Genomic DNA, 22332 nt, shown 5'->3' with positions numbered 1-22332 from the left:
ATTCGTCCCAGGAGAGTATACTTAAGTGCGCGTGTAACGATCGGGACAGGTGAAAACAAAAGGCTTCGGTCCGTCATAAGAAGGAGCGAGCTTCTTCACTGACCTTCCTGATACACAAGGTTCGTTCGCATGAGCTCTAACTCTTTGGGTCTCACATATTTCCCGTATCGTTTCGAATTTGGTTTCGAGTTAACATTATCGAGGTTCGTTCGGTGTTATGTTGTTCTCCATTATAGTTACAATATGACACCAAGAAGAGGAAGTTACGTTTTTGACTCACGGTGGTTCCTACATTTACGGGACGTACACCCTTTTGTCGATTTTTCGCACGTCTCATTCTTCCGAACTAGAACCGGTGGTACTCCGGCGCTAGGCACCTACGTCTGTAAACTGTAATTGTAGTTTACCGTCAATTTTAACTGTGAACCGCCACTACAAATTGCAGGGAGTGAGGCACAAATTCTCAGATATCGTCGCCCACGTGGATTGTACCATCGCCGGCGTCCATGGTACGCGACGTGTCTAGATTGACGCAGTGGCAGTAAACACGTGTTTCGGTCCGTAACATGGCTGATGAACAACTTCGAAAGGCTGCTCCGCAATTAGTGGCGTGTTCCTAGCCAGGGGCACACGGTCTGCCCCGGACGCAATAGCAGCAGACGATGTTGCCCTTAACACGCGTTTTGTACGGTTGCCGACGCCACTGTGAGGGGGGGGGAAGGGACCTCTGCACGCGATTTTGTCGACTTTAGCCTCATCGGATTGAGGTTGATTGGGGCGGGGCGGGGGGGGCTCTCGAAAGATGTATGAATCACCGGTCTTCACCGTCATGGTTGCTGAGGGTCCATGAATAGACTATGGAGTGACTCTTTCATACACGGTGGGTCACACATCACCCAAAAAATGGACTCTACCGCCCGCCTCGCACATCAGCACCCACACTGCCTCTGTGATACCTGCGCAGTCTTACAGTTGCCCCCCCCCCTCCTGCCCCATGTGACCCGGAGACACTAGCCGGACAGTCCGGCTTGTACTACGGAATTGCTTCATATAGTTTCCGACTCACAAATCGATCGGCGTTTTTCGACTGTGGACCAGGGTTGTGTGTGTTGGTGTGTGGGTGTGTGTGGGTGTGTGTGTGGTGTGTGTGCTGTTGTTGTGTGTGTGTGTGTGTGTGGTGTAGTGTGTGAGTGTGTGTGTGTGTGTGGGTGTGTGTGTGTGTGTGTGTCTGTGGTCTTAGTTAGTTTCAACGTATTTAGAACTCGACAAAATAATATTAAAGAAACTAGAATACAAAGCAGTATAATTGTTTTTCTGTGTGACGTTGACTATTGTGACCGTTCTTAGAATCAGAAATAATCTACAATTTTTTTTAGGTACGAAGTTATTCACACCCGATGCGGCATGCAGCGGGCCGAGGGTGCGGGTGACAGTGTGTTACTTCGGGAACTCTCAGGTCCCTTTTTAGGAATCTACACACGGATCGACGCTAATCGCTCTTTCCTGCCTCCTGAAATCTCCTGCCTAGAGTAAGTTGCGACGTTTGTCGACGAGCCGCATACGAATCAATGGCGACTCGATCACGTTATGCTGTTGCAGTGATACTGTGCGATTCCCTGGATAATGGGTGGCCCATACGTCGATTTCTTTTATGGCACCGCACCGTACTAGCCGGTCTCGGAAGTTCTAGACTTTCTGAGGTACTAAGAGGTGGTCCATTCCGGTCATGATTGTTGTCTATTTGGCTCGAGTCATATGCAAATCTGTGCCATGTATACAGGGCAACGGAGTGTGGTCTGCCTCGTCTCTATCGTGTCTAGCTTTCTCGAAAATCGAATTGGGACCCAACTTTCCAAAAGTTGAAGGGCAGCGCTCTGTGAACTCGACTTGCTAGTATTTGGAGATGCTCGAGAGGACTGCAGAGTCCGTAACCTACGCCGAAGGGGGTGCTAAGTGCAAGCCTCTACGCGGATCTACAATAGGATGGAGTTAGGTGTTCCGTCCAGTCGCGACCACCGATCGTCTAGTGACAGGTGGCACGTGGACACTTTTCTGCGGGTGGCTGATCCTCTCTTCCAGGAGCTCGTGCTTAGTAGGTGACACCTGTATAAAGTTGCAGGTCGTTCGTGCCGTGCAATGGACTTGTCGATTTTCTCGTCACCGTTCCGAACATAGCCGTTCTACTACATCGACCACTTACTCTTTTACCGGCGCTATTGCATATGACCCGCCTTGTTCGTAAGTATTGAATCTGCCGAGCTGAACATCGAGTAGTAGGGGCTTGTGACTCTTTACTACACGCTCCGTGGTTCCCCCACTCCACATCCTCGCACGCGCGTCAGAATGACCCCGGTCCGATTTCGTCGTCGGATTACTCAACCAAGAGTTGACGCTGTACGGCTTCTCTCTGTCTTGGGTCTCGCGACTCGTGTGCTGATGCGCGCGCCTCGCTTCGTGACCCCTACGGCTGAACAACACGACCTCGTGGACGCGACCTCCTCAACGTAGTCCCATCCCTTCTCACCGCACGTGTGGGTGTTTTAGTGTGTCACATGCAGCGTGGTAAGTTTTAGCATAGGTTCCTGCGACCGGTCCTCGCGGGACTGCCTATAGAGAACTAGCAGTATCAAAGTGAACACTCGTCACAGATTTGGGGAAATTGGTCCGTGCGCAAAGCATTGTGGGGATTTTAAGACCACTGAGTCCATGTGCAGCCTCGAAATTTCTCCAAACGAAGTACGCCGGGCTCGGTTGAATTCCAAGCAGTAAACAGTACTTTGGCGGCACTCGATGAAATAGTGGCTCTGGAGCAGCTTTACTCGACATTGAGAAACACCCATTGTTCACTAATGTAGCGTCACTTGCCTCAGTTCTATTGTCACCTCGCAGAGAAGATTGTTGCCGTTTCACCTCTTCACTCTGCCGAGCCATGGTAATAGCTTTTTCCAAGGTAAGGTCTGAGTCCAGTTGCGTCCGTTCAGACAGCCGCTTATCCGTCAATCCGACAACAATCGAATGAGTTCATCATGTAGCACGCCGTAGCTACAATGCTCCGCTAGTGCATATAGAGCTGTGACGAACGGGTCCACTGGTTCACCTTCTCCCTGTCTGTGCATATTAAACTTTCCCCGCTCATATATGACATTTTTCCTGACAACAAAGAACCCTTGAAAGCCCTCCCGCACACCTTGGTAAGTGTCTCTCTGAGCCGCTGTGAGAGTCAATCCACGTAGAATATCATCTGCTTCATCTCCCATGCAGTATATCAATGTGCTGACTTGATTCTCTTCTGAGCTACTAGATTACTTGCCAGGCTAAATCTCTCGAACCGACGTATCCATTTGGCCCATTCCTGCAGTCTTGAAAAGTCGAAAGGCTCCGGTGGCTGGATGCTAAACGTAGCACTCGGTCCCGCCGCGGGTCGCGCTGCATCCCCGTTAGCATTATCATCTGCCATGTCCACTTTTCCTTCCTTTTCACCGTCAATTGGCTCCAAACAATACTTTCTCCGGTCACACTCCCCGTAATGTAAACAGGACCTCTGACACCATGTCGTGTTATTCAATAATACACGTGAGTTCAACTGTCACAATTACGTGTGTCTTCATTGGTAGCCCACATGCTAGAACACTCCTAGCTCACATGCCCGTTACCATAACCTGTCGTCTGCCTAAGACGTCATAGCCCCGTGCCCGTAGGGCTTCACTACTATTGGCTTAGACACAAACAGCACAATAATACACATAGTTGCACCTGCAAGGTGAATACAGCTGGTAAAAAATATATTTGCTTATCTGAGTCAGCTGAGCCGTATCTGGCCGTGCAACAGTCACAGTGTCTCATACTGTATGCAGAAGTATTATTTTAAGCAACACATTAAGTTGACGAAACACTCGAGTAAAATGTAATTAAAGTCAGATTGTGTCTTAGACGGGCAGTGACGTCATAAACCTGTTAATGTACGCATTCAAACATTTGTTCTGTTACCAGCTGTATTCACCTTGCAGGTGCAGCTATGTGGCTTTGATCCTGGATAAAGTGTTTAAGTCATGGATGTTTAAAGTTTAACTTCTTCATATGTCTATATTATAGTTGACTTTTCATTCAGGAAGTATGACGCGCTGCGCTGTCAGTACGCGGCTTGTCCATGTTTGTGATTGGTCGATCGCTCCAAATACCACCCCTTTTATGTGAACACGCACATATCCTAACTAGATAGGACATGGCTGGCTTGAGCTATCGAGTTGATAGCCAGCGTCGTAGGACAGTTTAGCGAGAGCGGGTTTGTTTTGGATTAAGTCAACCGGATAACTCAAAACATATCCAGGAAATGTTGAGCTAGATTCGTAGTATAGGCCCCTGGTTAGCCGTTCAGCATAAGTTACCATGGAGATCTAGCCCGGTAAGAAGGGAACCAGTGTCGTAGGACCGAAAACCCAGTTTTCCCTGAAGTTAGCCCGCTAAGCGAGAATCCGGCTTCGTAGTACAGGCCTCTGGCCTCAGGAGCCTACTTTCCACTGATAACTTTTTCAATTCTATAATAATAATAATAATGATAATAAGCTTTCTGAATGCAGGAATGTGTGTGTCCACTTGTCAGCGGAGGGATCTCACTTTCTGAGCAAGGCTCCAGAGGGTTTAATGTAAACCTATAACTCTTAATAAACTTGATGGTTACATCTTAAAATAATAACAATAATGGAATAAAATGTAATTTAGCAGTTTTTATTCAAGAGTAATAGTCGACCATGGTTCATTCAAAACATTGGCAATTATGTTTCCCTAATTATCAATTTGGGTGACATGGATTATTGTGTGCTTTTGTGTGTTCTCCCTTTCCTGCGTAAATTATTACACTCTGTAGACATTTATTATGGAAATGTGTCTTTTATTTTATTTTGTAGTTTTCATCCACTGTTAACAAAAATAAATGGACCTCTTATTTAATTTGTTTATGTGATTATTTACATTTTGTTTCATTTGTACTGCGCATCACAGTTGGGAATGTTCCTCTCGCTCGCCGTATTCAAGCTAGATGTGTTTGAAAGACAAGTCACTTCCACCAATCATGAGAGCTTTGCAATATTTTTCAGCCAATTGCCAACACGTTGTGTGACGTACACTTCCATTTATGGACCTGCAAGCACTTCCTTGTTGATGTGAATGCTACAAAACGTGTCCCTCCGATGTGAGCCTTTGGGAGTTAAAACAGCAGCCACAAAAGACGTCACACATCTCGGATTAACAGAGGTGTTTATAGGTGGACGGACCTGAAATAATATGGGGGTAAGCATTGTAAAGCGTATTATTTTTTAGCTAATTTAGATTATTTAGCGATGACTCGTTATATTGGGTTATGGGGCGGTGGTCTGGCGTTATATCATAGCTTGATTGGTTCTTCTCTTGACTGATTGCGCATTTGTCCAGTTAGTAGGCTTGTTTGAGATGAGCGAGACCGACGCAATTGTGACCGCCGGCTTGCTAGTGCGTTGCATGATGGTTAATAATTTTGTCCGACATGCTCTGGAGGCTCGCCTACATGAGACGTTGAAATCTCGCGGGACAAAGACGCCGGCAGCCTTGAGAGCGAGGCGGAGCAGTTTCTCTCCACGAGCTGCAGAAGCGAAATGCTTGATGGGGAAACGACTAGTGATGGCAAGATGAAGCCTTATGAAGCTTTCCAGCCAATTGGTTCGCAAAAGGGTTCATCTCATGAGGCTGCATTTGAACCATTTTAACCTATGATTTGAACACAAACCCCCTGTTGGTCAAAGTGTGTAAAACAGGCAGATTTTACATTTCAACAGTGTGCTCTATCTCATACCGAGTTCCCAATGAGTAAAGCCTTAGAATAACTCTAAACAACGAACATAAAATCATATTTTCATGTTAACAATATTGTATTTATTCCAGTTNTATATATATATATATATATATATACACTGCAGCATACTGTATACTCATTATTCATAATCCATGCATTACCGATCAATATGTGTCATGTTTCGGATGTTGAACATATGCTCAGATGTTTGTATAAGGAGATGACATTTAAATACGTGTGCGTGTGTTTGTGCGTGTTTGTTCGACAGAAAGTGTCTTATATTCCAGGTTAAATAAAGTCTGTGAAACCTTTTATCTAATGTATTTCACCCACTGTTTTTAGTATTGTGAACAATCCTGTGTCTCCGCTCTTATCTCCAAATCAAATTGAATCTATGAAAATGCAGCGCTGAGGCACTAAAGCTGAAGGCAGAGTCCACTGTTCTGTATTCACAAAGTGCACCTGGATTTTGTGCTGTTACAGCCACTTTAGAAACCCATTTAGGTCAATGTCAGACATACGCGTAAAGGGGAGGGGGCGCACTTGCCTTAACGGTATAGGAAGGGCAATTATACAATATCAAATAAAGGCCCAGTCCATCAATCAGCCAATATAGTATAAAAGCATAAGATGTGCTGCTTATTTATATTAATGTGAACACATGCAAAAGTTTTCATGTGTTTGTGTGTGCCTTGGCAGCATGTGAGACCTTGTTGACAGAGACAAAGTGAGGTCTGTATTCACTCAGGTGCATACAAGTGTGTTTGTGTTTGGCCTCACCTCATTGGCATAGACCCAGTGACTGTCCTTGGACGCCAGGTTGGTTTCCACAGCCTGCATTGAAAAAAATAACAAGGGGAAGAGAGGGGAAAGAGAAAAGGACATTTGAGAAAACCTTGAGTGTAATTCATTGAAATCTTACAGCATGTTAATCACTCCAAGTATCTTTAGAGCAGATTCAGAGATGTCTTGAAGCTATATAAAAGCTGTAAGTTACATTTGATGGTAGAATGACCCTTGAGAAAAATTGCGCAAACTATGCACAATGCTGTAGTACATAATACTCCGTTGGCCGTACTCATTTTCAGAGATTTTGAAAGTGAAAATGTGGAACCAAAATAAATTGATGCCAGTGTTGGATAAAACAAATCTGTTACCTGTCAGAATCTGGCAGTAGAGAGTCAACTGCAGAAATACTGATTACTAATTATTACTATGAGAAAAGGCTCTGTAGTGACACAGCACAGAATTGTTTAACAGTGCGACTATTACGATTCTGAAACTTCAGGAACACCGGTAAGAATAACTTCATTCTCAGACCAATGCATTTTGGCTTGAGACAGGTTATCCAAGGACAACGTCTGACATTGAAGTCGTGTGTTGCTAGAAATTTGAGCTCTTCAATTTGAATATGTCACACTGAGAAGAGAAGCTGTGCATCCCCACGATTATATATAACAGTGTTTTGTCATTTACATGACATTTAGATATGAGTTTTCAGGAGAAATTGAATTGCAATTTGGTAACTTAAGTGCATGTAAATGAACTGGGTGACCTGAAACCTCTCAGTGCAGGTGGAAATTACCCTCCATAAACCCTCCATCTCATTATGAAGTTCCTATACCTGTCACGAGACTGCACACATTTGACATCTGTCATGCTTAACATCTTAATGCATGCCCTCTCTAGCAAATTACTACCATTAGTATATAAATGAATCCCTTCCATGCGAAGCAATGAAGACTGATGTCTCAAATATGAAATATGGCATTTTTACTCAACAACACTACTCTCATCAATATTAGCTGGTGCAGAGCTATGCACCAAAAGCTGCCAATCAATCCTGTAACCTCGGAAGAACCATGATTTGATTTGAATGATCCTTTCTTTGCCAGATTGAGCTCGTCAAAGTGCAAGAGAACCAAACCAGTGCAACAATAATATTTACCTCAACAGTCGAAATACCACGTCTCGTTCTAAAAGAGCAACATTAACTGTTGCACAACAAATGTTTTATTACATGGTGGGCTTGTTTTTTTACCAGTGAAACCACTCTTTAAGTAATATTGAGACCAAAAGGGTCCAGTTTAGCATTCAAATCAGATTGGTTTATTTATACTTCAAGAAAAACGCGATATTTCAAATTAAGCTACTGTATAAAGAGACTACTCACAAGGCTGTAAAGTACAGCACTGCATATCGGCCTAATTGCATTTCAATGTGATAAAGGCAGAGAACAAATGAAGTATTTCAATACTATGTCACACAACAAAGCACTGGAGGGCCTGTGTATGAAATGTGTGTCTTTGTGTCAGTGTGTGCGATTGCTTGCAGATGTGGAACAAAGCAAAATTCTGAGAAAGATGAAGCGCACAATGCTCAACGAAGAGCCTTAGGGACCACTTTAGGCATAAGGTGAACAAAAAGAAAGCAGAAGCAGAGAGACGAAAGGGAGCTCTGCGTGGGCGGGGGGAACATGTGCGAGTGTTTCTGAAAGTGAATCATGAACAGTGTTATTTTGGTAGAATTTAGATATTTTAAGTATATTTTCTTCCATGGAATCATAATTGTATTACCATGTTTGATTTGAATCATTTCAGTTAAAAATTTCGAGTTCTCAGTGCCTCGTGCAAAATAATATAATCCGTTTACAGATAGCGCAAGGCAGATTTTTCACACGGATAATTACATTAGCCCTTGAATCATCCTTGAGTAACACGATAGGACGGTTTACTTTTGCAAGAGATACATCTCGACACATCTCTTTCAGCAATTCAGCATTACCCTTTTAAATAAACAAACAAAAGATCCCAAGCAGCTTCCTGGTATTTGATTGATTAGAAAATACCCACAAAATACTTTAATTTGTGAGTGACACATTCATTTCAATATTTATGATTTCTCTCTGGACCTGAACAAAAACGTAACAGTGAGAACCATTGTCTGCCTTGAGGAACAACCTTGACATTCAGGCGAGATGACAGGTCCTTGAACTGTATTCATTGTTCCAGACTAAATCTGTCGGATGCCATAATGGTAAGAAAACAAAGCCAAGTACCATAGTGTGGGTTAGTTGATGCGTACCAGCTGGGATGCAGTGTTTTGTGGAAGCCCCGGGCACAACAAACCCTCCACTTGAGAGGCTCAGCCCTAGTTCACAGCACAACTGAACACTTGAGACACTCTAGTAATAAAGCCTTAGTTAATCTAAATAATATTGTGCCCCCCCCCGCATGGATGTGACAAAACCATTATTGTTATACTGAAGTGTTTGAGAGCTGCTATTGCAGACTCAAATCTGTGCTGCATTTACAGCTTAGCACCGTGATGTCACTCATTGTTAGTCACCTTTGCCATTTTCTCCAACATCAATATATGAAGGCAAAAGGTGAGGACAATTACCCTTTTTAGATTCATGGGAATTTAAATATACTTCATGCAACAGAACACTAATTTGAGTCTTAACATTCATGACTGGTTTTATTTCGTCAGTAATTGTGATTGGCCCCAGATTAATTTTCTTCATTCAAAGTGAGACACATTATTTTAATTGAAAAGTGCCTGGGTGCTGAGGTCTCAGAAAAAATCACAAACACGCCGTGCATATATTACTTCAGCAAGTTGCTAATAAGGATTCAGAACTTGCAGTTCTTAAATACAAAGGCCCCATATGTCTCCGTACAATTCTTCTCCGTACATTATGTTGCCTAATAAGCCCTTTCCAAATCACATAAAGTAGTTTTTCAGCTAAACTAAGAAAGGTTTTCCCCCTTTTTCTTAAAATATAAGACACCAAAGCCTTAAAAATCAATTGGAGACCTTAAATTCTATCGACATCCAGGCAGAGTAATTTGGGCTTTGTGTGTTTTCTTCTTTTCCATTCACTTCAGGAAATGATGTAACAGTGAAATTCTGGAGAGCAATGTGGTTTTGGAGACGGCAACACAGACAAGAGCCTGGAGTGACATGTGAGGAATATTCTATACTGTTGATACAGCCAAAGCCGGGCGACAGTAAGATCTCCAATCAGAGAGGCATAGTACCCCAGGCATGTTCTTATACAGTAGCAATGCAACAAAGGCAGCCACAGAATGCCAACTCCAATTTAAAACTGTGACAGCCAGAGAGGGATTGAGAGGAATTGCAAAGATGTGAAAATAGGTAGGGGGAGGTAAAGGCAATTCTAAGACGGCTGAGGATGATTTGCATGCATGTGTGGGTTGACACACAGTATTGTAAACTCATTAAATATCATTATTTGTCCAAGTGCAAAACTGTAAAGCAAGTTTTGATTGTAAGTGTATTCGTCACACCTACAGTATATAGCTAAAAGTGTTCCCTTTAATACAACATTCCTGAATTAAGGCTACTTTCCCAAAAGTCAAATTGTTCCATTTCAGTTGACATTGTTTTAAAGAGGCACATTTGATTTGAATTGCTGAATAACTCTAAAACTTTTCCCTGAAAAATAGTTCTAACAACAACATAAACATACGGTATATGAACATTGTTTACGTCATTAACCACTTTCTCATTTGTTCACATCACAGTGTACAGATCTTGCAAGTGAAGCGAATCCCCGCCCTGCAGCTCACAGTTTAGATAATGATCTTAAATCAATGTGTCTTCAAAATGGTATAGCACCATGGGAAAAGAACAAACACCCAACCTCCTAGCTAGATACAAAACGTTGTGCATTTGCTGTTCCCTAATGATCTTGCGAATCACAATTTCTGATTTAATTGTAAAACAGGATGTTTTGATTAACTTTAAACCAACAAAGATTTGCTCATTAAAATGTACCATTAGTTTCAGTCTAGCAATCTTTACCACTCATTGTCTCTAAATGTCTTCATTTCTACCTACCTACACATATGCAGTGCGTAGTGTGAATGTGAATCTGAATCTACCAATCTACAATATACTGTATATACTTTACTAGTGGTAGATTCAGGGCCGCTCCTCCCTACAGGCCAATCACGCAGGCTGCATGGGGCCCCGCCCAGAGGGCCTCTGCTGCTGTGGGCAGTTCTCCGCGCGCAGTTCTCCGCGCGCAGTTCTCCGCGCACCCCCCGCTGACACGCGAGAGTGAGAGGTGACAAGGGGAGGGGGGGCATCTCACAATGTCGCTTGGGGGGCTGGCTTTGGGTAGATTAATTGATATCTCTAATAACATGCTCAGACTGTCATTTACAACAATGCCTGAAACCATAACATTACATTTGCAGTCTCGATATGAGCAGTAAACAAGAGTTAAGCTTACATGTAATGCTTATAGGCTACTGGTTGCTGAAGCCAAACCGAATAATGGCAAATACTCAGTTCAGAGGTGTGACACAGACCCAGACAATGAGGTAAACATGGCTCAGTCTGCAGTGTTTGAGAACTAAAACTACACGGGCTTGAAGGTTTTCCAGAATAACTGCCTCATTTACTATTGTTTGTGTGGTTTTCTGATGCAGCATTAAATACGATTGGGGATATAATTATTTGTTGTCACACATTTACCATTGAAACCATTCTACTGAATTATACTAGTATTGCAATGCAGTGTATTGTATCGTTACAAAGTCATTTTTTAAAGTTTTTGGGTTTGGAGAAATTGTCAAAACATATATATACATATAGATATACATATATATATATATATATATATATATATATATATATATACATATAGATATGATATATGCAAAGTAAGAGACTAACTGAATCAACTGAGGGAAAGATACAAACCCCTAACAACTATCTGTCCTTCCATCAGTCTTATATACACTAGTGAGGACACTCATGCACTGATTTTCTTGTTAGTGAAACGCTCTCATGATGCAGAGGCTAGTGTCGTTTATCGCCCCGCCCCCATCTCTCTTAGTGGGTTCAATGATAACAGACTCGCTCCTATTATAGGCCACGCAACATACTTTTAAGGTCAGCTCTGGGTGCATAGCAACCAAAGGCCATTGTTGGTTTGAAGTGGCGATATTTAAAAGAGTCTTAGTATTCGGCAAGAGGGTTGACAATGAAGGAGGAACACTTTATCTCATCTTAAATGATTTTGTTAATATGTCATTATAACTCAAGGACAAGCAGATCGTCAATGCACTGTGAAAAGCAACACAGTGTTAACCACAAGCTTATTATATACTTACATAACACCAACATAAATTTGGTCTCACTTTTTAACAGTGTAAAAATAAAACGGCAATATTAAAAACTGTTCCAGAGAACAGACAATAATGAGGCCAGCACTTCAGTGGCCTTTCACGGAGTCTCAGTATTTGTTCATGATTAAGAAGAGGATGGACAATGAAAAGATTTTAGAAGCTGTCCAACCTTTCCATGATTTTTCTGAGAGGGGATCTCACAAAGGAGCCAGGCCGGAGTAATGAGGTCTGTCATAAAAGATTCACAATAGTCCCTCTGAACCCAGCCTTGCCACTGTTGCTGTGGAAACACACCTTGAGACTCATAATCTGCTCCATCGACACAGCATTGAACAAAAAGGTGCTAACTGCACCTTTAGATAGGTACAGACATACAAATTAAATTGCCTTTTACACAAGCAATCATGTCAATAGGCCTATTCACACCATACATGTACGGGTTAGATTATTGCCTATGTTCATCACTGCCATGTGACTAATTACTAATGACTGACACTCAAAAGATACAGCAAATGATGAAACCAAAAGAAATGTAACCTGGGGTACTGATCTGCAGTCCTTAGTGATAATCCAACACCTGATTCCCAGCGCTTCTGACCTTCCACTGTCAGTATTCAAGACCAGGTGGCCCTTCCAAGAAGATGGCACACGAGTGTCACATTAAAAACAAATCACGACTCCCATCTGCCGTGGTGCTGAGGCCGCTAGTGCCTCTCTGCATGTAGTTAGCTTCCCACAGGCTTAAACTACAGCCATGAGTAGAATAGCTAATGTCCCCACTAGAAGACTCACCAGTTGGCACATTAGCTTTGTTATATGGATTAAATTAGAGGAAATGTACCACTGTTCTAAAGTCTGCAATGCAGCATTTTCTGTATGTTAAAATGTAAAAAAGTAACATTTGATAAACTATGCAATGCATTAAAACATTTATGAGAAAAATAGTGGATAGATACATTTATTTAATCTGCCAAAATGGTTCACAAAGAGCGGCTGAAGCTCAAGGAGGAGCTTAATATGACATAAGCCCTTTTTTCCCTTTTTGAACACGAACTCTTCTTCTATAATGTCTTTATTGTTGGCATTTTCAGTAAAAAAATATGTGACGGCAACTCTTCAACTGTCCCTGTGAAATATTCCCTCTGTCGACTGCATCACATTTGTGAGCTGTAATGTTGTGCGGGGGATTGTCCCTGACAGGATTAAAACTAGGTGTGACATTTTATGACTACCATAAGAGGCTCCTGAGTGCCGGCATCCAGTGAGGCAGACCAACATTCAGGCCATGGGGGTTGGAACAGTTGCTATTTTTTTTAATGCAACAAACATGACTTTAGCATTGATTTGATCCATCACAACCAAAATAGTTTGAGACAGTCTTGTAATGAGAGGGCATGTTGTATAAAACCTAGGAAAAAAATGGTATTCATTAACCTTGCATAATGCACCCAAAATAATACATTCACATAAGTTATAAACACATCAGAATGCACATTTCTTTTAAAGATCTTGCTCTTCCTTATGCTGTTTAAAAGGGGCTGTGTGTGGCTTGGAAGTAAACAACCAGGTTGATTGATTGATGAGGGTTTAATCCATACAATGGTTAAACTCTTCTGAAGACAGGAATCTGCAGCTCTGGTATGCCTTTACTGAATATTCAACTTTCTCATAATCAGATATTTAAAGCCAGGTATTTTTTATTTCACAATGAAAAAACGACATCTCTGTGAGTGCTTGACATTGTGAGCAGGCTTTGAATAAAGACAGTTAGCATTTTCATTTAATTTCTTTAACAAGACATCCAAGAACACTCCTTAAACAATACATCTTAGCAGAAGACAAATGGCTTTGCATTTCCGCAGGGTGTCCTTGGGGAAGTACTGAACATAAACTAACCCCTTGCACCTAGGGGAAATTTATGTTGTAGATCTGTGATGATATTTGCAATTGGATTTTTATTGCACAGCTGATGAATGTAATAAAGCAGGATAATTAACAGAGAAGAAACTGATTACCTCACCTAAAGTTATTTTGTTCATCTGTGACTACAGTTACAACACAAGGACAAGCATATACTCTATACAGTCAATTTGATTTGAAAAGCAACATGCTGTAAGACATGAGAATATTTGATATTTATAAACTCTACACAAATTAAGCGTAATAAATTAACACTGATATTTAAAGCAAAGTGTTAAAAATTGATTTTACACAGAACATTAATGTTTCACAAACCAAAAAAGGGTTTCAGGCTGCATCATGATTGTAGTTATGGAAACCTGCAGATCACCTACTCTCTCTAAGCCCTTTGATGTTATCTGTACCATTTCTGTAAAATGTGTAACTCAAAATGAAGTTGACAAGCAAAAGCTATTTAAATAAAAAAACGTAACTCTTGGGATTGAATCCAAGCAAAGACAATAGATAAGGAAAAGAATACTACTTAAAGGCAACTGAATAATGCATGCCCCATTACCTAACATTAGTCGAGTGATTTAAGGTGAGTGAAATACAATAATTGTTTTCCATAAAAGCACTTTGTACCATTCCAAGACCATTAGCTTCGAATAATGGATCACAGAACTTTCCTTTCGCACTGAACTTCACACCCCAAATAACACATCTTAAGAAAGAGGTAAGTGATTTGTATTTGGAAACATCTAAATAATTTATCTCTCTTTAGCCAATGTTGCATTCAGAGCAGGACAGGTAGCATCCACAAAACTTGCATACAAAGTAATCTGTCCACTCTTTATGTTGTACTTCTTGATCAAGTTTTGTGTAAAGGGTCTTGAAGTGGTTTTATATTACAGAAAAAGCTAGTTCAGGCAGTCAACTCGAGCACCAATGATACATTAACACGTGACGCACCTCGTCCCTCTTACAACCAACCAAACACATTCTCCTAAACATGCCGCTCTATTTAAGCTGTCAGGTCTTCCTGCCTATGCCTCGCTATGCTGCTGCTACCACTGCTTTGTTCATGTTCCTGCTACCGCCACTGCTGTGTCCACTTGCTAATGCTACGTTCATGTTCCTGCTGCTGTGTTTCATGTTGCTGCTGCTTGCCTGCCCCACCACCACCCCAGCTTCCACCTGTAGGCTCGGGTGATAGTTATCTAATCATCAATCAATGTTCTTTGTAAATCTGTGGAGTGATGAGGCCCGAGCCTAGACGCCAAACTCAAACTACATGCTGCTTATAATAAACATATTAAGAAACACGTGAGTTGTCTGACTGAACTGACATAGTGGGAAACTGAGACCTAATTGCTCCTTTTAGTAAAGCCAAAAATAGACCACTTTAAAAAGATGCAAAGACGTTTCATACGACTCCTTGAGGAGTAATAAAATAAAGTTATATAGCCCTCTCTCTTAAGACCGCTCACTACAGTGCAGTGTCCTTACATCACAGCCATGTCAGTGTCCTTGAATGTAACCAATGGATTAGGAAGCCTCTTAGGCTTTTTATGTCCTGTGGACTTTTTCCCTTACATGGGCTATAAGAGGGCACTGCCCACCAGGTAAGAACACTCAGACACACATTTGCAGATGACTACAGACACTGCTGTAATCTCTGCTTGAGGGTACACGATAACACTTCCTACTGCAGATGAAACTGCTTCAAAATCACTACTCATAGGCGGCTTTCAGGGAAGGATAGCGACAATAAAAGGGAGGTGAGAAACCTAAAAAAAAAACTCAAGTTGTATTAAGAAAGCTCAGTTTGGGTATTACGGGAGGAACAGTGTCAGTCTTTTAATTTGAGCATTTATGCTTGAAGGTCTGTCCGATAATTGCAGTGACCTACCTTCGGGAAATGTAGCTTTTGTGGGAAATAAGTACTGCCCTTTCTTTAAAATCACAACTTTTGGGGGGCTGTTCAAATATCTAAGATATACAATGGGGTAAAAATAATGGATGATATAATTATTTTTCGAAAAATAGAATTCCATGTCACTAGCCTTTTTCGGTGCTAGAGGTTATTACTGTCTTATCAAATTCTCACACACTGCCTATCTGGAGGCCTGGATTGAACCTTCATTTAGGGGCATAGCTGTAATTGGTATTGATAGATACATTATATTATTCCCTGATGCAAAACAGACCTGATACAACCTTTAATACACAATACAAACACAAGGGGCTTTAACTAAGCTGAGTATTGATATTTATTTGGCTCACTGTAGAGGTTTGGTACCAATAGCAAAAGATTATGCAGTATGTACTGTAGGCCTTTGTTTTCATCGATGAATGTAGACATAAGTACATGATATGTTTATGTATGTGTACTATATGTTTGTTTATACAGCATATGCTTACTTGAACAGACCTACATTGAATATTTTGAGATAATTATTGTAGTAATAGAAGATGTGTTGTTTGTGTGCCCCCCCCCTTCTACTTGTATCCCCTGTCGCAGATATCTATTCACTGAGTGTCTCCTTTAAAACCTGTGGCACATAAGCAGAATCAGATATTATCTCACCACTAAACAAGCCAAATAGGATTTCTCAACTGAAGAGCCAGTTCAGTTTTTAATATTGTCTTCATGATGTCGCAGTTTAAAAAGGCACACATTTAATATTCCTCCTCAACAATGAGTCCCTCCTTGTAAAATTTGACAGACAATACCACAGAAGAAGACGTGTTATCGCCTGCCAAGAGAAAAAGAGTCCGCAATGTGCCAAGTGAGCGACACAGTTTGAAGAAATTGCTGCATTTCTGGAACATCAAAGCTTGGAAATAAGACAGGTGGTGTCCACATGTGCAGATTTGCTCCTTACTGACTTCTGTGTGGAAAATAACAGCTGTGGCTGTCCAAGATGCCAATGTGTTCCCGATGTTAACACTCCATCAATAACCATTCTTGAAGTAAGTGAGCACTTACAATAGTGCTCAGCGGCTGGTAGTATGAGACTGGAGGTGCGTGTGGCAGCTCCCTGTTGAGCAGCAGACATGTGTGACTAGGCAAGGAGCTCTTGAAAAAGAATATTAATCCTTGAAGCTACTCTAAGTAAGAAATAGCCATGTCAAAGTGCATTGAAACATTTTGGCTTCTGCAGTGTTTCTTACAATATAAAAAAATTCGATCTCCCAATGCCTCAAATTTTCTTTGGAGTAAACAGGGTGTTTTAAGAAGCCTGAGAGAACAAGCTTAGAAAACAAACTGACAATACATGAGCACAGGCCAGAACAAATTAAAAACAGGCACGTGGGGTACATGTTATAAGACAGATGGGTCTACATTGATGCTATTTTCCTCTACTTCAACAATCAAGGATTTCTTTGCATCTGTGAAAATTACAGGTCGGGGTACGTAGACAGACTGTGCCTCAAACACTCCCTAATTGGACACAAGTAAGCAAAATAAGTGGGCAGGTGAATAAAGAAATAAGAAAACAGGGCGCAAGAAAGGTAATAGTGGGAGGTTAGCTGGGGCAAAGATGAACTTAAATCTCATCCTAATGAATCCAGCAAAGAGTGAGGCATGTCTTCCGAACACCATGGGAAAGAAGAGGTGTTATTGAGAGTGGGAGTGTGAAAGTTTAAGTTTTGACATAATGCTAATTACAAACAGCATTGACTGCCAGGAAGGCTGCGAGAGAAAAATAGGGGAGGAGGAGGCGGCGGTGATGGCACTTTGCCAACTACATCTCCTAACAATGTCGAGAGATATTGTTTGGAGATGCGTTATTTGTTTTATGTAATATTCGTCTACTGTTTTCTTAATCAGCATCCTCACTTGGCTGAGGACACCATGCAAACAGGCATGTATGACACTTGTACATGGCAATTAATTATATAATTTATAGGGGCTTTATAGACAATAATTCCCAGCAAACAACACCGGGGCAATTAAAGCAAAGTCTGAAGAGGTTGCAGTTGTACAGAAAATAAATTAGGCAAATCTAAAGCACTTGTGAATGCTTTTTGTTTGGAATCTCTTAAGACCACTGTGGTTGTATCCAGGGGCGCCGCCAGGGATTTTGGGCCCCATGAAAATATATCACATTGGTTAATTACATTTTTTTTTTCTAAAATAGTTTGGGCCCCTGACAGTCACAGGCCCTTAGAATCGTCCTAACTTTTCACCCCCTTACGCGCCCCTGGTTGTATCAAAGAAACAAATAATTGTTCTTTGAGCTGTGGTTTATCCCTTGCTTGTGAGGAATCTAATTTGCCAGCATGCTCTGGTTGTGGTCTGCGGGAATGATTTTGCTGCTTTATAGCTTGCAAAAGCTTTTCGATACACCTGAGGAGCCCTTTAATTTAATCTGTCTCATCAAGATCAATAAATGGGTCTGAAATGTGATTCTTTGGAACATACTACCCGTTAATAGGCCACAATGATTTTAGGGTGACCGTTTTCTGAAACCTTATCTACGCAGTTTGCTGCTAAATGGGAATCAAGCCAGAGAGCTAGCGCTGCCAGAATGGGAAAAAGCAAAGCTCTAATGTATATTAAACAAAAGCCAAAAAGGTATACCATAAAAAATACATTTCTCAATCACATAGCCGTTTCTATACAATATGTAGGGAAGTGCACAAGGAGGGCTGTGAGGACAGAGGGATGTGAGGTGGTGGGAGGAGATGAGTTCTCAAAGCTCAGAATAAGGCGGAGTAGCAGGAGAGGAGAGAGGGTACATGATCAAAGCCTATATTTTGAAATCACTTACTTCTCCATTAGTTTGATTAATGGGACCAGCCTCACAGTCAGACAGAGGCAAGGGGCTTGAGAAATGATGCAATTACTGCTTTTTGAATAGAAGGCTGGAAAGGCCTGCTTGAAAGGAGGATCTGGAGGAGATTCTACAGGGCATCCTGGACAGTAGACTGCCTCCTCTCCATCCATCCATCCCCCTGCCACACACCCTGAAGCACCACCACAACCCCCCCCAAGGCGTCTCTCTCTCATCAGGCTTAGTGCCACGCTTCACTGGCCCTCTCTAAACTGGGCGAGCATACTATCAATTGTGATTAATATGTATCTGCAGCATCTTCCAACGTTTCCGTCACATTTTGTTTAATGCTCAGATGATGCTCCACTCTAATGCCTAAATGCAGTCTTTATTCTTTCAACGTTTGCTTTGTCAACATGTATATTGAGCACATTGCTACTGCTACAAACTCTAGCGGCTCAATATAAAAGATTATTTGAATAATTTGTAAACCTCTTGGGTGATCTGCTGGAATAGAAAAGTCTCAAGTGCCTCTTGTGAATTTATTTTAATAAAACATTAAGACAGTTATCTCCAAGGCTTTCGAATCATGTCCACTTAAATGAGATGCAAATAATTAGACTTTATGCATACAACAAAGAAAGCTGCTATATCCTCTTTTAATACCTTATCTAAAGTGTTCGGATATGCGTTACATAAGAACAGAAGAGTGGAGTGTTAATTGCAAATTAAATGTGATAAAGGAAACCTTCACATTCGTTGTAAAAGAGACTGTTAAGCAATTACAAAACACTTTTAGATTTTTGTTGAATTCTAGCTCTTTCTGTGGCAAAATGTGTGTGGGAAGCACTCCACGATAAAAAGAAGGGAAGAAGGTGGAAAGAGGAATTCATACTTGTCAAAATCTTAATAATCTAATACTTTCGAGTTTTCAGCTGAATGCAGAAGGTGCGTGGCAAGTCTTCTGGAAAGGACAAAGGCAGGAAAGCCATTATGCAGTTCTTAAATGCGACAGTGTCTGCGTAGTTTCGGATGAAGAAATATTTTGACCACCTCTTTGTTGTATCTATGATAACACTTTAGTGCTTTATGAGTGTATACCTGACTAATACTGTAATAAGAACATTTCTATTCCTCCTTCCAATGTGGAACCTGGAACTGTTCACTTTCTGCATAGTTTGCTAAAATCACAGACAGTCAAAATGCCCATGGTTGAAAGTAGCGCCGGTCATGTTAAGCCAGTGTGTGTGCCTGCATGCTTGCTTGTGCATGTGTGTATGCATGCGTGCTAAAAAGGTTAATCAGGAGAGGTGAAACATGGGGAAAGAAGAAAGGAAGTGAGAAGACTTCAGGGTAAGTTTTAGGGAAGCACTGTTGGACAAAAGTGAACACAAGTTTAGAAGGGCAGATTGAAGCAAAAGTTTTAAAATACACATTCACAGATTTATGAATTACATTCCCAACATGGCCCTAATGTTTATTTGACGTTATGCTTTTTGGCATGACAATGTTAAAAATATTTCAGCTTTAAAGTACACTTAAATTAAATATGAGAACACGGGTAAGTGTTGGCACAATATCATCAAGTAACTTTCTTGGCAGAGTGTGAAATCGAAGATCAAAATATGTCCCCTGTGCTCATTTACACATTTGCATTTACAGTGATTCTCTCCAAAGTGCTCTTTGGGTTTCTACATCAAATCAGTTAAGGATTTCACTCGACGCTCCCAGTGCAAAGTAAATCTGCTAATGCAAATGCAGAAGCACTCACAGCCGTATGAAACTCCCACAGGCTTGTAGGAAAAACTTTTCTCAGAACAGCAGGTTTCTGCACTGAGGTGTTATTGATGACCTGTTGTGCATAAAATAAGCTCCTTCATTGACCGTGCCTCAATCCACAATACCCATAATTGTCTATTTAATGACTTGCTTAAAGCTCTCTTAGTGAATGTTGTTCTATATAAAATAAAGGAATTGCTAATTTCTTCAAAAGTAACAAACCTACGTTCAACTAAAATAGCAGAAAAGTGGCAATGTCCTGCTGTTCTGGATGTTTTGTAATACACAATATAGAAACTGTAGCTATGTCAAATAATGAATGCTGCAAAGATATTTAGGAAATGAAACTTTTTTAAACTTTACAAATGATGTTCCTCAGTCAATAATATAACCTGCACATTTAACATACAGTAGTTAAGTAAAAAAGGGATAGAGTTAATGGTTATATCGTTCAAATGTGGGTGTCAACACAGAGCTGCGAAAGAGACATCAAAGGCACATATGAATATGCATGAGCACATGTTGAACACTCACTCCTACATATTTGTGCAAGAGCAAAATCAGGAGAGGGAAAAGCAAGTCAGTAAGATAGTTGAGAAGTGAGTAATAGGGCACCTGAACTACACTTTATATTGATAAACGTTCCACTGGGACTGTACTTTAATTGAACATTTTCTCCAGAGCTTTTGGCCGGTGATAGGCTGTGCGCTGGGTACCAACACAGTTCTTGTTTTCCGAGTGGTTGACTTTGCAATTACCCTTATAACTCTTACTGTATTTTGAGTCTGCCACTTGGGTATTGGGCAATAATCCTGAGCCTACAGCAACAATTTCAGAGACAGAACTTTCCGACAATCTTGTAGGTTTTTGGTATAATTGTATTTCTTATTATGCTGCGAGGAGACAAACATACTCAGTGATAAATCTTTTAACATATACAGACAAAGCAATTTAGTTATTAAATATTCCAACCCTTTTAAATACGAATATGAGTTGCACAAGTGTTTTTGCAAGAGCAGAAATGTCGCAAACAACACAAAAAAGAATCAAATTAACATATAGTTTGCACTTCACACGTTCTAACCAGCTGGTCTTTGTGCTGTGATCCTGCCGTTGGCTGCTTTACTGAAACAAAAAGAGACCAGCCTCCTCTGTTTAAAGGACGTCTGCCACTTATGTACAACTCTAGAGGTCACCAGATAAATGAGATAGACTTCAGCAGATACCTTTTACGAGATTAACTATTTTCCCTTGTGAAGAAATAAAAAAACCCAAGAGGTTAACTATTTCAATAATGCTAAGCATGACTCATAATCACAAACATCCATCACAGTTTATCACCCTCTGTCAAGACACAGACTTTGTTTAAGGTGCCGCTATTGAAATACATCAACAGAGAAGGCTTTTTGTAACCGGCTGTATCAAACATTTCCTTTTATAGCAGAAGAATAAAGGACAGGGTTAGAGTGATCACAGAGGCCGGAAGCATTCAATGTGGGGCATAGGTGTCAATATTGTTGTTTTCATCACTTCCCTTACAGCCCCTACACACGGCGGCGTGCGTTGAAGCTTGCCGGCGGGCATGTCCGATGCTTGACCAACAACCAATCACATGAATCTCCCGCCCCAGACACACAAGCAGCGGTTTGATTGGCTAGAGCTTGTACTGGCATATGATTCGATTGGCTGACGCTTCCGTCGAAGCTTCAAAAGTTGAACATTGCTCTACGCAGAAAGCTTTGCTCCCACAATGCAGTTCGGCGAAGCATGACGTCACCCCATTCAGAGTGAATGGGCAGAAGCGTTGAAGCTTCAACGCACGCCGCCGTGTGTAGGGGCCGTTAGAATAGAATAGAATATCTTTATTGTCATCACACATCAG

At 41.2% G+C, this 22332-nt stretch overlaps 1 protein-coding gene across 3 annotated transcripts in view; it reads right to left on the bottom strand.

Annotated features, from left to right (window-relative positions):
- LOC104963912 (glutamate receptor ionotropic, delta-1) overlaps positions 1-22332 on the bottom strand; it is a 98516-nt gene that overhangs the window by 56118 nt on the left and 20066 nt on the right. For all 3 annotated transcript variants that reach the window (XM_010792596.1, XM_010792597.1, XM_010792598.1), the window contains exon 3: positions 6605-6658. In XM_010792596.1, the coding sequence (XP_010790898.1) occupies positions 6605-6658 (54 nt within the window). The remainder of the gene's footprint in view (positions 1-6604; positions 6659-22332) is intronic.

The sequence above is a fragment of the Notothenia coriiceps genome, unplaced genomic scaffold (genome assembly GCF_000735185.1).
Source record: "Notothenia coriiceps isolate Sejong01 unplaced genomic scaffold, NC01 NC01_scaffold00036512, whole genome shotgun sequence".
Taxonomy (NCBI): Eukaryota; Metazoa; Chordata; class Actinopteri; order Perciformes; family Nototheniidae; genus Notothenia; species Notothenia coriiceps.
The sequence above is the reverse complement of the archived record's forward strand: the minus strand, read 5'-3'. Positions and strand labels throughout refer to the sequence as shown.